General features: G+C 32.5%; 1 protein-coding gene across 1 annotated transcript; it reads right to left on the bottom strand.

Moving 5' to 3' along the window:
• Positions 1 to 4,561: 4,561 nt before the first annotated feature.
• On the bottom strand, positions 4,562 to 5,568 carry LOC123268116. The gene is made up of 2 exons (XM_044732996.1): positions 5,433 to 5,568; positions 4,562 to 5,055 (listed from the first exon to the last, which is right to left on the bottom strand). The coding sequence occupies exons 1-2, from the start codon at positions 5,452 to 5,454 to the stop codon at positions 4,562 to 4,564; spliced, it is 516 nt and encodes a 171-aa protein (XP_044588931.1). The 5' UTR covers positions 5,455 to 5,568.
• Positions 5,569 to 16,152: the final 10,584 nt, after the last annotated feature.

Below are 16,152 nucleotides of genomic sequence, written 5' to 3'. Positions count from 1 at the left end.
AAAAACACACACACACACACACATACAGACATAGTGACAACCTCGCGGGGATAGTCAGAGAAGCTTCTTGTGATCTTCAATCGTCGAGATCTGATGAAAACTCGATTTTTTCAAAACGGGGTGAAAACAATGACTTTCCGATTTTTGAAAATCTTCGATTTTCTTAGCAGGAAGTTAAAAATTATGCTTTCATTAAATACATATATTCATACATGTATATGTGAGTCGAATAATAGTAATACCACCCATGATTAATAAGAAACGTTACTGTACACATGATGACAGATTTACAATGTCTAAAATTTTTCTTATGCTCCAAGTATCGAGTGTCAATGATTCAATATGACCTTTGGTATTGCATAAACATTTAAAATAAACATATGCTGAAATATAAGAATCTATACATTTGATAAAATAATTTATTTAATCAAACCGAGATTTGCAGTTCTAAGAATGCTAATAAAATTTTTGTTGTGAGAAAAAGTCATTTAACAATAACACTGTAGATAAAAAAATAACTCTTGGTTAGCTATTTTTTTTAATTCATTATTACAAAATATGCCAAGTAGTGCTTTGGCAAATGTGAAATTGTTGAAAAAAATTGTTTGAGTAAAAAAAAAAAAAAAACAAAATTTTTTTCAGAAATTTCATATCTTCCCGGGAAAAAAAGTTTAGATCTGCTTTGATCAAATTTGATCTGCTCAGATCAGATTTGATCTAAATTTAGACCTAAGTAGATATGAACAGATCTAATTTGATCTGCTTAGATCAAACCAGATCAAGTTTGATCAAAATGAAATTGAAAAGTAGATATGAATAGATCTATTCTGATCAAACTAGATCCACTCTGATTAAATTAGATCAATCCAGATCAAGTTTGATCAAAATGAAATCAAAAAGTAACTATGAATAGATCTGTTCTGATCAAAATAGATCTGGTCAGATCAAATTAGACCAATCCAGATCAAATTTGATCAAAATTAATTTAAAAATTCGATATAAATAGATCTGACTTGATCTATACAGATCTAATTTAATCTGATTATTACGCGGGAAAAAAAGTTTAGATATGATCAGATCAAGTTAGATCAAGCTTGATGAATATATGTCGATACTGCCATTATAATACGTCGTATCCCGTAAAATTTAACAAATTGACTTTTTTTGAAAAATAGAATCATAACAATATTATAAAGTCATTTAAAGTCAAATAAATAAATATTAAAAATTTAAAGGTCAAATAGTTTAATAACTATTCTTAAACAATTATTTTCATCCGTCGAATCCCATTTCATAAATTTTAAAAATGAACCGTTTTTACTGTCTGCTGTAAAATTTTATAAATGTGGTATACGACGTATTAGAATGGCAGTATCAATGTATAAATGTATAAATCGATAAATCTCAATTGATCTGTACAGATCGAATCAGTTCTAAATAGATGTGACTCTTAAAATTGCAATATAAAAAAAGTTTTTATGTAGTGTAAGATAAATTTACTGACTTTTTGATACATTTATAAAAATTTTAAGAGCTGTCATATGTTTTTTATAATCTTAATAAATACATTCTGTTATTTATCCAGCTATTTTTGTAATATTAGTAATAATCTGGCATTGATAAAATTGTGATTATAGAAAAATTTAGGGTTCTGCTTATCTTGTTGTCTTTGAATAGACTAACCTAGCGCTTTCGCAGTAAATGATTGAAAAAAGTCAACAGATAAATCATAATAAATTATCAAATCAGCAATATTTATTTGATCAATTTAATTGAACTTATCGTTTATTTCTGTAAGTATTTTAGTCATATAACTTCTATCTATCAGCTAACCCAATAGTATTTTTACACCCTTGTCATGCTTTTCTATGTCAGTCACTGTCTTTGAAACTTGAGTTAAATCACCATTTGATATTCTAGTTAATTTAACTAAATCTGTTCTCCCACCGCTCATATATAATTCATCTTTAATTTCTTTTCAAGATGTTATGGTGTTATATATTAATTTCCATCAGCTGTAAACAGAACGTTTAATAGATTTGTTCCTATCAACTTTGTTATTATTTTAACGCATTTCATCTCAGATAACCTGTAAAATTATGAATTTTATATTAATTAATTATTAAATGTAAATTTTGAACTTAAATTAAATAAACCATAAAAAATATTTATTATACTTACTTTAGTAACGTAGAACTGAGTTGAGCCTTTTGAAAATTAGTAGCTAGTCTTTGAACTTTCTCTCAATCATCTGAACTCATTTTAATGATTTAAAAATTATTAAAATTAATGATTATACGATAATTGAGCGTGATAAATAAAAACTTGATAATTTATTTGATTTCTAAACACCTGGTTTACTGGTAAGGTGTTTAGCCAACCTGTCACCTTATACAGTTACTTCTTTTACATTGTTACATAACTTTCTTATGAACACTTTTATCTGGCATGGAATGTATAATAACATGAATAATATTTTTAACATCATGTAATTTAATCAATAAATATTCATTTGTTTCTCGTACAGGTATGATGTGTTCTACTATCGTTTGGGTTTCTTCGTAAATGATGACTCTTGAATTTTCAATTTCGAAACGTTGCAGCATAAAATATGAGTCATTCATTTTTTCAAAAAAAAATCTAATCGATCCTAAAATTGATGTATTAAAAATGTTTACTTGTACTGTATAACTATTGGTCTTAATTTTTTTATATATTTGCAAAGTATAAAGCTCATTACAAATTTCAGCTCGAGAAAAATAATTCAAATTGTGTATATTTAAATCTTCTGCTTCAATTAATGCGATTTCCGTTTCATGGAGATTTTTTACTTTTGTCACGGTACCAAGTAGTTGATAAGTTTTTCGCGATTGATGGATATGATTCAATTCTTCATTATATTTGCTATTAAGAATATTTACACCCTGGATCATTCTTATATTATTTATAATTTCTTGTCCAAGATGTTTAGATCCGTGCACACAATTAGCGATAAAACCATCATAGTTTTTGAAGGGAAAAGCTGATGATTTCGAAATGGTCCCCATCGATTTACATATTTTACCAAATGTTCCAACTGATGAAGATTGTAAGTATATTGTCTGTCAGTATAAAATGTTTCAACATTTTTGACAAATAACTTTAAAAGTATTTCAGTTTTTAATAATGTCGGGCTGCTATTTATTATATTGAGAGTGCAAATTTGTCTAGTGAAGTTGATATTAAGTTCATTGCATACATGACTGCTTTTTTGTACGACGCAAAGAAAATTTTTAAATCTTCTGCGTATCCATCTTTAGAGAAATTTTATGAGATATTTAACTCCCTGATTAACATTGAATCTCGGCCGTATGCTGATAAGAATAATTACCTAAAAGTAATTACTTTGTTTAGCTGGTTTTTTAATTATTTCGGAGAGTATTGTACCAATGAAGACGAAGAATTTATCTCCAATATCTTCATGTCACATGTAAAATCTGGGCTTGCTTTTATCATCAAGCATATCAACCAATCTTCAGAATAAATTTAACAAAAGTAATTGTTTAATAAAGCAAAATTTTATCTATTCATAGTTTACAAATCACGGCAGTCACATAGTGAGTGCAAGGTTGCTAATTAATGATTAATTAATTATTAGATGAATAATCATTATTATATAATTAAGTTATTAATAATGAAGGAGTGCACATAGCAGTAGAATGAATAAATTACTTTGTTTTTTCATGAATTAATGAAAAATTTATTAGTCGAAGTTAGAGTAGAATAATTCAATCATAATTAAAATTTAAAAATTATTAATAATTAAATATATTGAAAAGAAATGTTGAGTTGCGGATTGTATAACAATTGCTGAAGCAACTGTTGCAACTGCTGCTCACGCGTATGCCCAGGTAGTTGTGCAGCAGTAACTTGAAGTGCTTGATGCGGATACATCAAATTATTAACGTTGCGTGAAATGAACTGCGGTAATACCTGCGGCAACATTTGTTGAACGATAAATGATTGCGGCATCAATAACTGCGGCATACTTGACGGCGACGTGACGGACTGGGCACAAATGACGGTGATGTGACGGACTGAGACTTGACAAACTGGGGTACAAACGACTATGACGCAACGAGTTGGGGTACAAATGACTGAGACACGACGGGATGGGGCACAAACGACTGAGACACGACAGGCTGAGACACAAACGACTGCGACGCGACGGACTGTGACGCAAACGATTGTGACGCGACGGGCTGTGACACAAGTGACTGAGGCACAGATATTTGTGATGCGACTGACTCTGCTGCCACTGGCTGTGATGCGACTGAGTTTGGCTTTGATGCATTCATACCATGCTGTAAGTTGTTTTTCTTTGTTTTGTAGCTGTCGTTGGTACCTTTGCAGATTTTTCAACTTTTTGTCGCTAGTTGACAAGCTCGTTGAGGCACCAAGAGCAGCACGATTCCCAGTAGCAAGATTTCCCGCGTTAGGCACAACACCAAGAGCGGCACGATTTCCAGTAGCAGGATGTTCATGTATTTCAGGTATTCCAAGGCCAACAGGATTTCCAGGATTAGGCGGGACCCCAGGAGCAGCACGATTTCCAGTAGCAGATGTTCATGTATTTCAGGTATTCCAAGGCCAACAGGATTTCCAGGATTAGGCGGGACCCAGGAGCAGCACGATTTCCAGCAGCAGGATGTTCATGTATTTCAGGTATTCCAAGGCCAACAGGATTTCCAGGATTAGGCGGAACCCCAGGAGCAGCACGATTTCCAGCAGCAAGATGTTCATGTATTTCACATACTTCAGGACCAACAGGATTTCCAGTATTAGAAGGAACACTAGGAGCAGTACGAGTTTCATTGACAAGATTTTGATGATTTGCAGGAATGTTGGCATTTGCAGAACGTCGAGTACTACTGCGTGTCTGTGTTTGAGATTTTGGTGGAACGACAGTCGCTAGGGCATGAGCATATGTCCTCGGTGCCTCCATATTTTGTCCTTGGATAGGCTGGAGTGCACCTGCACGATTGTTTTTTCTTCTGACAATTTTTTGTCCTTTTCCTGTAGATTTTAAAATTATAATATTTTTTATTATTATATTTTTTATATATTTTATTTTGCTTTATTCAAATTACTATTATCATTTTATTTTTGTAAATAATATTTGTTAAATATTCTAATTTGATTAAATAATATAATTTAATCAGTACAAAATAAATACATGTATCAATACGCAAAAATATATCTATATATATATATATATATATATATATCTTCTATATATTGAAATATTTGGGCAATAATAATTACTATTATTATTGTTTGTTTTAAAAAATAATATTGATCAAATATTTTAATGTAATCATTTTCAGTTAAATGATAATAGATGAAATTATTGCGTTTAATTAAATTTAAAATATAAATATAAAAAAACTTACCGCGTACGCCCGCTGGGTTCATGGCGTCGTTTGTAAAAATGGCGGAGTAAAACTTGGCAATTGAGTTCTACAGAATAACCATTGCAGATTTACATAATACTTAAGCTCAATCACATTGACCGTAATATTTGATTGGAGTATAGCAAACCAGCCATATTGTAGTGTGACACCACTGCAATAAAGGCATGTTTCTAAGTGCATTGACATAGTGTCTTCATATGTTGCATGCGGATGCGTCTGTATAAATAAAAATCTTATTTTTTTATAAGAGGTAGAGGTTATTTAACTATTGAATTTATAATTAATTAAAAAAATTAAAAAAATTTTTTTATTGAAAAAATTGTAACAAAGAAAATAAAAAAGTCAGTTATCAAACTCCAGTATCTGCGGTTGTGCATCCTAAGATAAACGAGTGGCCGATTTTAGTGGAGAAAAAAATGCGAGTAACTCTGCGTCTTCTTTGGCCAAAACTGTGTCTAATATAAAACAATTCAAAGATGGTAATAAACACGCGAACACTTCATAAGATGGTGTGACAATTACCAATCTCACTAGGCGTGCATATTTTGTGGTCTCTGCCAGGTTGAAGTTTGGGATGTTTCAATGAGTTCAACCGTATTGAAGAGCGCATGCTCTCTGCAGTCTTGCAGTAGGTCCAGACCATCCAGGAAGCGCTGAAGAGCCAGATGGAAGGTACTAAGAAGAAAGAAACGATTATGTGTGTGTAATTGGTAGGCAAGCAGCCTAAAGCGACGATTAATAAGACTACATTTATTACAATGCACCTTGGGTATGCTGGACAATCTAATTTACCGAATAATCTTAACAAATTATTCGGGTCGCTTGCTATGACAACTTCTGAAAAGCAGCAGATTGCTCAGATTATGTTTTTCAGTCAAGGATTCAGATTTGCTGAAAAACTAGCTAGCAACATAGTGCCAGATTTCAAGTTTTGGGATGAGTAATTGTCTAATCAGCACCATTATGATTTCGGGTTGTGTGTTTTGAAATCTGTAAAGATTTTTACAGGAAATGTTACAACAGATAGAATTCAGAAAATTAAGGAGGGAATGGTTCAAAAAACAAGTGAAGAAAGTGCTGATAAAATTTCTATTGCTAAAAATTTACCGGAGCAAGAAATTTTTATGCAATCAGTTTGCAAAACGATGTTTCCTGAATTAGTACGAACGCGTTGGTAAAAATATCCTGTTGCTGTTTAGTCTTCTCAATAATGTGTTTCTGTGTTAATTACATGCGAGCTGAAATAAAAGGTTTGTTTATTTGTTTAAAATTAAATGAATTTTTTTTAATTAATTATTTTTTATGATTTTAGGATTGAAGAAATATATTTTAAAAGTTTGCGCTGAGGAGTATTTGGTTTATGAAGAAGGTTATGATAAACAAGGGGCTATTGCCAAAAAATGGTAATTTAGTTTGACTTTATTTACATCCAATCATTCCTGTTAGTAAGAAATTTTTTGTTAGAAATCGACGTAATTATTTTCTAAAACTATAAAATTAAACAAAAAAATTCTTATTTTTAACAAATTTTTTTTTTAATTAAGGAAAAAAATTTTCTTGATCCTAGTACACTGTAAGAAATCCGGAGTGAATCGGGACTGAATTTCACTCCCATCACTCGGAGTTCTGGAGTGAAGTAATTAATCACTCCACGTAGGGAGTGAATCCGGAGTTTTTATTTGCGGAGTGATTTCGGAGTGATTTCGAATTTCACTCAGAAAAACATCCGCGTTCGGAGTTTTTAAAATGAATGAAATAAGGATGAATTCTCTAAAAAAAAAATCTAAGAATTAATCTTTATATATATATATTTCTTCTGTGCGTGTGTTGGTCACTGAACTCCTCCTAAACGGCTGGAACGATTTTAATGAAATTTTTCGTGTGTCATCCGGTGGATTCCAAAATGGTTTGGATTCACAATTCAGTCCACAGAAAAATGTTTATTTAATAGATTCTACGCATGGCCTATAGAGAACTCGGACTAACTTACCGGCCAGGCGTGGGTTCGAATCCCAAGCTGGTCTTAGAAATCAACTTGGTTGATATTCGGCCCTTGCCGCGTAGGTTAAGATTTACACAACCCAAAAAGACCCAACGTACCACTCCCAACAGTTAAAAGTCGGCGATATGACCACAGCAGTTAAAACCGACTCTAAATAATAATAAATAAAAAAAAAAAAAAAATTATAAATTGTTGTTGACATTTTCATATATTTTATATCGTATATATATGAAAAAATTCATGTGGGTACTTAAATGAAAGGTCTCGATGAGTATAAAATCATAATGGACTTATATTTATGAAAATGTTAATAATTAACGAATGATAATGTATTTTGTTAACTAATGATGTTTTTAACGATATAAGCTCATTCCAATGTTACACTCATCAAGAGCTTTCATTTGAGTACCCACATGCATTTTTGAAATATTTTTTATATATACATATATATAATATATATAAATATATAAAATATATGAAAAATTGATGTGGGTACTCAAATGAAAGCTCTTGATGAGTATAAAATTAGAATGGGCTTATATTTACAAAAATGTTAATTATTGAAGAATGCCCATTGCATATTGTTAACTAATGATGTTTTTCACTATACAAGCTCATTCCTAAAATTTCTAAATTTAAGACGTGTGTACATGACAACGTCTGTCGGGTCCGCTAGTATATATATATATATTTATTTATTTATTTATTTATTTATTTATTTATTTAATTTAAATGCCAAGGCGAAAGCCAAATGGCAAAATTCATACATAGAGTAACATAAGTACTTGTAAAACTATAAACACAGTCAATATAAATATCAATATCAATATTCTGAATTTTAGCTAATAAGTGATAATATAAATATGAAATATAATGATAAAGACAGAAAATCCTATAAGAGTATGTATAAAAATGATATAAAAATATGCTAAGATAATATGTAAAACACTTATTTTTTAGAGTAACGAATTTTGTATATATGTATATCTATATATATACATATATATAGATATATATATATATATATATATATATATATATATATATATATATATATCAGTTTAAATATATATCAGTTTAAACTATAAATTAAGTAGACTATTAGCAGTCAAATTGTTATTAGGTCTCTTTGAGTTCAAGATCATAGAAGAAATCAAACGCTCTAGATTTAAATGCCTCAATGCTGAGTGAGTTTATGATATCAAGTGGTATTTCACGCCAAAGACGTATTGATGAAATTAGAAAAGAGTGTTCATATACTGTTGTTGAATAGCTTGGAATACTGAACAAAATATTGTTATATTTTGAAGCTAACCTATCCGAGCGTCTAATGTCTTGTGACTCCTCAATAAAAAGACTCCTCAGGAAATATGGCTCACCGGAATTGAATAGTTTATAGAGAAAACAAGCTAAGAGATAAAGTCTTTTCAATTTGATTGAGAGCCATTTTAGAGAGCGACGATGAGGAGTGATATGATCATCACGCTTTAGATTGAAGATAAACCTGATGCCGTTGTTCATCAAGCGCTGTAATTTATAGTCCAGTCTTTTAGAATTATCTATCAAAACCAAAGAGCAATAGTCAATTATTGGCATAATTAAGGCCCTGATCAGTAATTTGCGATTTGTAGTGGATAGTATGTTCTTCCTATGCTTGAGGTTGTTTAGTGTACCATAGACCTTACGTGAGGTATGAGCCACATGAATATCCCATGAGAGATTGCTTGTTATATGCACCCCAAGATGCTTGGTTGAATTTACATATGGAATTACATTTCCATCCACAATGATTTGAGGAAGATCAAGATCATCCAGCCGCTTCAGTTTTCTACTGCTGCCCAATATCATAACTTTCGTTTTTGAAAGATTTAGTTCTAGACCAACATCTTTAGCCCAGTCGGCAACAGCCTGAGCATCCATATTAATTTTGTATGCTGCTTCATTTAATTTAGAACATTTGAAGTGATAGTAGGCATACTTATCGTCAGCAAAAAGACCATATTTGGAATGCTTAATCCTCTTGGCAACACCATTTATCATAATAAGGAACAAAATAGGGCCTAAGATGGATCCTTGAGGAACTCCAGATGTTGTACTGATGGCATCAGATATAGAATGATCAAGATCCAACACAGATTGCGATCTACCAGTAAGATAGGATTGAAACCACATAATAACCTCAATGGAAAATCCAATTTCATACATAGTTATATACAAAACCTTAGGGTTTACATAATCAAAGGCTTTAGAAAAATCAAAGAGGATGAGATAGGTCAGTTCATCTCTATCAATAGCTCTGCGAATATCATCTGTTAGAAGAAGTAAAGCTGCCTGGGTGCTTTGATGTTTCCTGAATCCTGATTGATACTCATCAATGATATGATTCACTTCAAGGTAGTCTATCAATTGATTGGCGACAATACGTTCAAATACCTTAGCAAGATGAGAAATATTTGCTATTGGTCTAGTATCAGACATAGTTTTAGGAGCCTTTATCTTATTTAAAGGAACTATGTAGACCTGCTTCCAAGCTTCAGGAAAAATACCCGTATCTAACGATTTGTTAAGGATGATCATGAGAAAGATCGAGATCTGAGATAAATGATCTTTAAGCCATTTAAGATCAAATCCATCTGGACTTTTACCCTTTGACTTTTGAACAGCAATTTGAAGGTTTTTTGTAACATCTACAATATCTATTTTGGTCCAATTAAAGACACTGTTTACTTTCCTCACAGCAATCGTAGGTAGATCAGCTATAAATTCACGACAGCAAGATGGATGCTTCCTTAGTATGTTGGCATAAAAGTTGTTCAACTCACTTGCATTAAAATGATTTAATGGTGAAGAATTAGTACTTTTGATGATTCCATTACGTTTGAGAGTTGACCACAGATTAGAATTATTTGAATTATTTTCAAGAATTAACTTGAAATAGCTATCACGAGCTGCTAATAATTCAGCTTTCAATTCCTTACGTCTGGTTTTAAATTGAGTCAGTAGAATCTTGTCACCAGTACGTCGCGCCTTCTTATACAATGCGTCTCGTTGTATGAATTTTAGTCTTAGTTCTTTTGTTAGCCAAGGACTACTAGGACGGTTTAATGTCCTTTCCTTAAAAGGTGCAAAGAGATCTAAGGAAGAAGTAACAGAATCAATGAAGTAAGAGACCAAATGATTTGGGTCTAGGTCTGCTGTGCTGAAATTTGATTGATTTAATTTTTGATTTAGAGCAGCTGAAAGAGCTTGATGATCACAGTGTTTGAAGTCATGAAACTTAACTCTTTTACTATATTTATTTTTATGATCAAGTTTATACTTGCAAAATAAGTAATCATGACCACCTACGAAAGGCATGTCTGACTTAAAGTAGCCCACTAATTTATCACCACTATCAATGATGATAACATCCAGCCATGAATTAACTGTCAGAGTATGAAATGTAGCTCCATATGGTATACAGTATAGACCAGACTCCGTCAAAAAAGATTTAAGATGACTAGCGGGATGATCATTTTTTTGTAGATTGCAGTTAAGATCACCCATTATAATAATATTTTTATAAAACGGGTAATATTTTGCAAATTGAGCAAAGTAACTGTCCAATAACTGTCCCTGTGGTCTTCTGTCAATAGCTGAAACTAATATGTGCATGCCAGTCAATGTTCTGACTTCAACTAGAATAAATTCCGGATGATTGATATCCTGTGCCTCAGATGAGAAAAGTAACTTAGATTGTAGAGAGTTGTGTATAAGGCAAGCAATACCTCCACTTCTAATATACTAACCATTTGAATTTATAAGACCTCGATCTCGACGGTGAATGACATAATCCTTGTAAGTGACATGGTTATTTGGTGTGAGCCATGTTTCAACAACAGTGATAATATGAGGCTTTAACTCATTTATTAAGGTTTCGAATTGCGGTGAATGAGCAGGGAGACCGTTTATATTTAGGCTCAGAATATTGATAGCTGACAAGATGTTAGTAGTTTTATACGGTAATTGCTAATCCAATTTAGCTAAATCAGCTTCAGAGCTTATCGAGAGCTTCGACGAATCATCATCTTTTTTGGCATAGACTTTGCCTTCAGAGGACCAGACATATTTGAAATTGCGTTGTTTTGCTTCAACTTTAGTGAGTTTAAGCAATTTATAAACATCCGTGTGTAGAAATTCGTTGATAAATACTTGTCGATCTTGATCAGTTTGAGTACCTGAATCAAAAATATTTTTGACAAGCAATTTCGGTGAACGACGTTTATTGTTGATGATATGTTTACAAACTTCAGATGATTTTAAATGAATAATAAAGGATTTAGATAATGGTTTGGAGCTAGATCGACTTTGCTTCCTCTTTGAGTTGAATTCACGAATACTCAGTACATCAGTGACAAGATTAGCAACACCAAGCTTATTGAAGACTTTATGAACTATGTGTTCCGACGTTTGATCAGCAGCAATCGTTTCAGGAATCCCAGATAGTAGAAGCTCAGATGACATATGATAATTAGCCGCTTGTAGAGGAGTGGAAGTACCAGCAACGGAATTTAGAGAAGCTTGTAGCATGGTGATTGGAGCAGCATTATCATCGCATTTTTGCGAATTTATATTTAATTTATTACTAATATCACTGATATCCTTCTGTACTATTGCAAGATTATCTGATAGAGTATTGATTTTTGTGTTATTCAACTTATTCAACAAGATTTGCAACCAGGCTTTTAATTTCTTGACTGTGATTGTCAAGATTTTTAGATATAGTCTGAATACATTGATGATTACTGTACGACATATCAATTAGGAAATTTACTTTCTCCTCTAGACTAAAACTTTTCCAATCAGGTCTATTTCCAGTAGAACTTTCTTCATACTGATTTCCTGAAGTGGATGAATTTTCACTTTGATTTGTAGCATTGGATATCATGGTAGAGTGTTTACTGTGGTTGGCGATATAAATACAGAATCTTCACCAACAGCTAGTACTGGTGGAGTTTTTGGCGATGAGTCAGCCGATTTATAGCTGGAGAGAGTTGAATGCTTTGGTTTTAAATTTGAGAGACTAGATGGTCTTATCAAGGATGAAGGTGTCCGATTACTAGTGCTAGATGTACTGTTGCTAGGTGACTGTGATGCAGTGAAAAACGTGGAGCAGCAGCTTGAGACTTTCAAAGCAACAATTGACCTAGCACAACTAGGATGATATGAAAGCTTGCAGGTTTTACACTTAACAGGTTTAATAACTTGTCTCTTACATCTATGACAATCCATAACAGACTCACTTTGACAGGCATGTAAGCATTTAACTGACAGTAAACATCAGTCAATGTATATGTAAACAGAAGCAGTATGTTTTCCTTGAAAGTGGCGACATCTGTTGATCACGCTACGAAACAACTAACTACAGACGACAGTGAGGTAGCGTAGTAGTTTCAATTTAAGCCACTTAACTATTGTCACTCAACTCAGAAGACTGGGGTACCTTCTTGTTACATAACTCAAACGACTGGATCACCGTCTTGGAAAAAGAGTATAACCTTTAATTATAGACGCCGTTGATTAAATAATTTTATAGGACCATTTATACAGGATGAATTCCAGAGATTTTTAGCAACCTTGGAAGATTGCAAAAAGCACTTGCAGAAATAACTGAAACAGAAAATGCCCGCAGGCAAATAAAAGCAGAAAAATGTTCTAAATCAGGACAGTAAAATTAGACGTGTTTATAGACTTACGTGACTTTAGGCGATTCCAAATATATATATATATACCTACATTTTTGTTTTTGACAATTTTTAATTATAATTAATTTATAAAAAAAAATAAATAAACACATTATAATAATAATTAAAATGAAATATTATTAAAAATAATAAATTAAATTTTTAATAATTAAATATAAAAAGGGTTTATAAAAATATTTTATATACAAAAATTAATTTATTTCTAAATTCATTTATTTTGGGAGTGAATACGGAGTGAATTTCATTATTAATAAAAATTAACTCCTTCTCGGAGTAAATATCACTCCCGCTGGGAGTGAATCAATTAAAAATTATTCACTCTTCATTCACTCCGCGTTCACTCCGCAAATTTTTTACAGTGTATATCTAGGCTCTAAAGTATTGCATCGATCCACAAGAAAACTTTTTTATAAGTCCTTACAGCATCTTCAAAATTAAAAATTTAGTAAATTTAAACTCTTTCAATTTAACAATTAAAAATAAATTATACCTTATTTAATAGAATAATCAGTAATACGTAAAAAGGAGTAAATGTATATATAATAAATTTTAAAAACCACCATTTATCTTAAGCGTATAAGGAGCTGGTTGGTGAAATTGATGCTCACTTTCTTAATTTCCTTTTTACACATTAAAAAAAAAAAATATCAACATTTCTTATCGACCAATATAATCAATCATATTCTTCCAGGTCTTACAACTGTACCAAATTTGTGACCTCAACCACGGATCAATGATGGTAGGATCAAGCGCTTCCGGAAAAACATGTGCGTGAAAAGTGCTCTTAATAAAAAGCTTTCGAGTAATTTGAAGAAATCGAGATCGTCGCTCTCGTAATCCTGCGTAAAATAATAGACAACCTCTGAGGCGAGATAAACAAACGTCAGTGAATAATATTGACGGAGACGTGGATCTCAAGTAAGCATAAAATAAAAGTTCTGTATTAGACGACAACAAATTGCTGGCTTTGCCCAACGAAGAGCGATTGAGCTTGCCACCGAACGTCAGAGTGACGTTTAAAGTCCAGAATTTTAAATACGTGACAATCACCAACATGCTCCCAGAATATGCAGCCACATTACGTGTACTCGCTTCGAGAAATGATGAGAGTGGTTCGAGAAATCTGCGAGGTGATCCGTCTGCTTCACAGCCTGTCTATTGGAAGATTGGTGCGTATGTGGGCCCACGAGGCGCTGATACTTCGTAGAAAACTCCGAACAGGCTTGAACTAATAAAAACATCGATATTTTTGCCACTAAGTATTTCGTGGACGTAGACAAGGAAAAAGCTTTGTCCCGGCCTATTTTGTACAGCAACTGACAGTCCAAGGACTACATCCCTGGAGAGCTGGATATTCCGCTGGGTTTTCTTGTAGCCTCAGGGACATTTGTTTCTGATTGAAGTTTCAGGAGCTCATAAAACTACTCTGTCTAGTTTCGACACCTGGATAAACAAGCTATCAATCTTCAGAGTAAAAAATTTATAATAAATACACCGCGGAAGACTTTGATGAGGACATAAGGCAGCTACTAAAATGCTCAGGATGCAAGAATGAGAAGATAGCTTTTATTTTTGACGAGTCTAATTTCTTGAAATAACGATTCTTGAAGCGTATAAATACTTCGCTGGCTAATAGAGAAGATCCGGGTCAGTTTAGAGGCGACGAGTATACAATACTGATGACTCAGTGCAAGAAAGGACCGAAGCGGAAAGGATTGATGCTCAACTCAAATGAAAATTATTTAAATTATTACGCTGTTCAACTGTTGTGTCCTCAACTAGTTCGGAAAATGGTCAGAAAACGCGCTGTTTCAGGTTGAAAGACATTTTACGTCAAGAGTAGACCTGAAGAGACCTTCGTGGAAATGTTCGGACGTTTTTCCCATCAGCTTCATCGCAGATTCCCAACCCACAGAATCATAACTATGCTGACTTTCCGGATCTGGACACAACTGAACTTAAAAACCGTGAAAATGAAGTAGGTGACGTAAAAACCATTAATGGATTAGACAAGAAATGATTATTTTTAAGGTAAAAAAAAGGTAAGAATTTTGAGTGGCGGTACGATTGAGGTATATATAACAATTTTGGACAATTACATATTAATCAATTAAAGACTAAACGCGATTTTTTCAGGTAATAAAAGTAAAACAGCTCAATATTTACATCGACGAGTATCACATCAGCGAATGGTACTGGATAGAATCGGAATAAAGAGATGTGAAGTTGAAGGAACGTCCTGTATGGTATGAGAAGCCAAAACTATTGCCGCTTTCCGGCCAGAGGACAAAAAATATTGAAATGTAGTTGGTAATGAGTACCGTCTAGGCAGATTTGTTTTTCGTTGCTAGGTAAAAAGTTTTCTACTTAAATGAAAAATTAAGTTTGGAAGTAGAATTGAGCTGGAATAGTGGGTAATGCAAACTAGGTGATTATTTTTAAGATTTAATTTTGAGATTTTAATGTTGCCAGTAATAAGTACCATTTAGACAGATGAGTTTCTCGTTGCTAAATGAAAATTTTTATCCCTAAGTGAAAAATTAAGTTTGGGAGCAGAATTAAGCTGGAATATTATGTCATGTCAATGAGGTGATTGTTTAAAAATTTTATTTTGAGATTTTTACGTAATTGGTAATAAGTTTTGTCTGAGGGGTTAATTTCTCGTAAGAAGACTTAAGTTTTTTTACCAAGTGAAAAATTGAATTCAAAAGCAGGATTGAGCTCTAGTATTTAGTCATGTGAATCAGGTGATCATTTCAAGGATTTTGCTTTGAGATTTTAATCTGGTCGGTGATAAGTATCGTTTAGGTAAGTCTGTAACTCGTTGTTAGATAAAAATTATTATAACTACCCTCGCGGTTTTAGAATCACAGTGAAAATACTGTGAAAACCCTATGCTCGTGTAAGCACTGTGTAAATTGAGAGAGTTTCACTGTGATTTCAAAAAAAAAAT

Source organism: Cotesia glomerata, linkage group LG6 (assembly GCF_020080835.1).
Source record: "Cotesia glomerata isolate CgM1 linkage group LG6, MPM_Cglom_v2.3, whole genome shotgun sequence".
In the NCBI taxonomy this organism is placed as follows: Eukaryota; Metazoa; Arthropoda; class Insecta; order Hymenoptera; family Braconidae; genus Cotesia; species Cotesia glomerata.
Note: the sequence above shows the minus strand (reverse complement) of the source record. Positions and strands in the feature narration are given on the sequence as shown.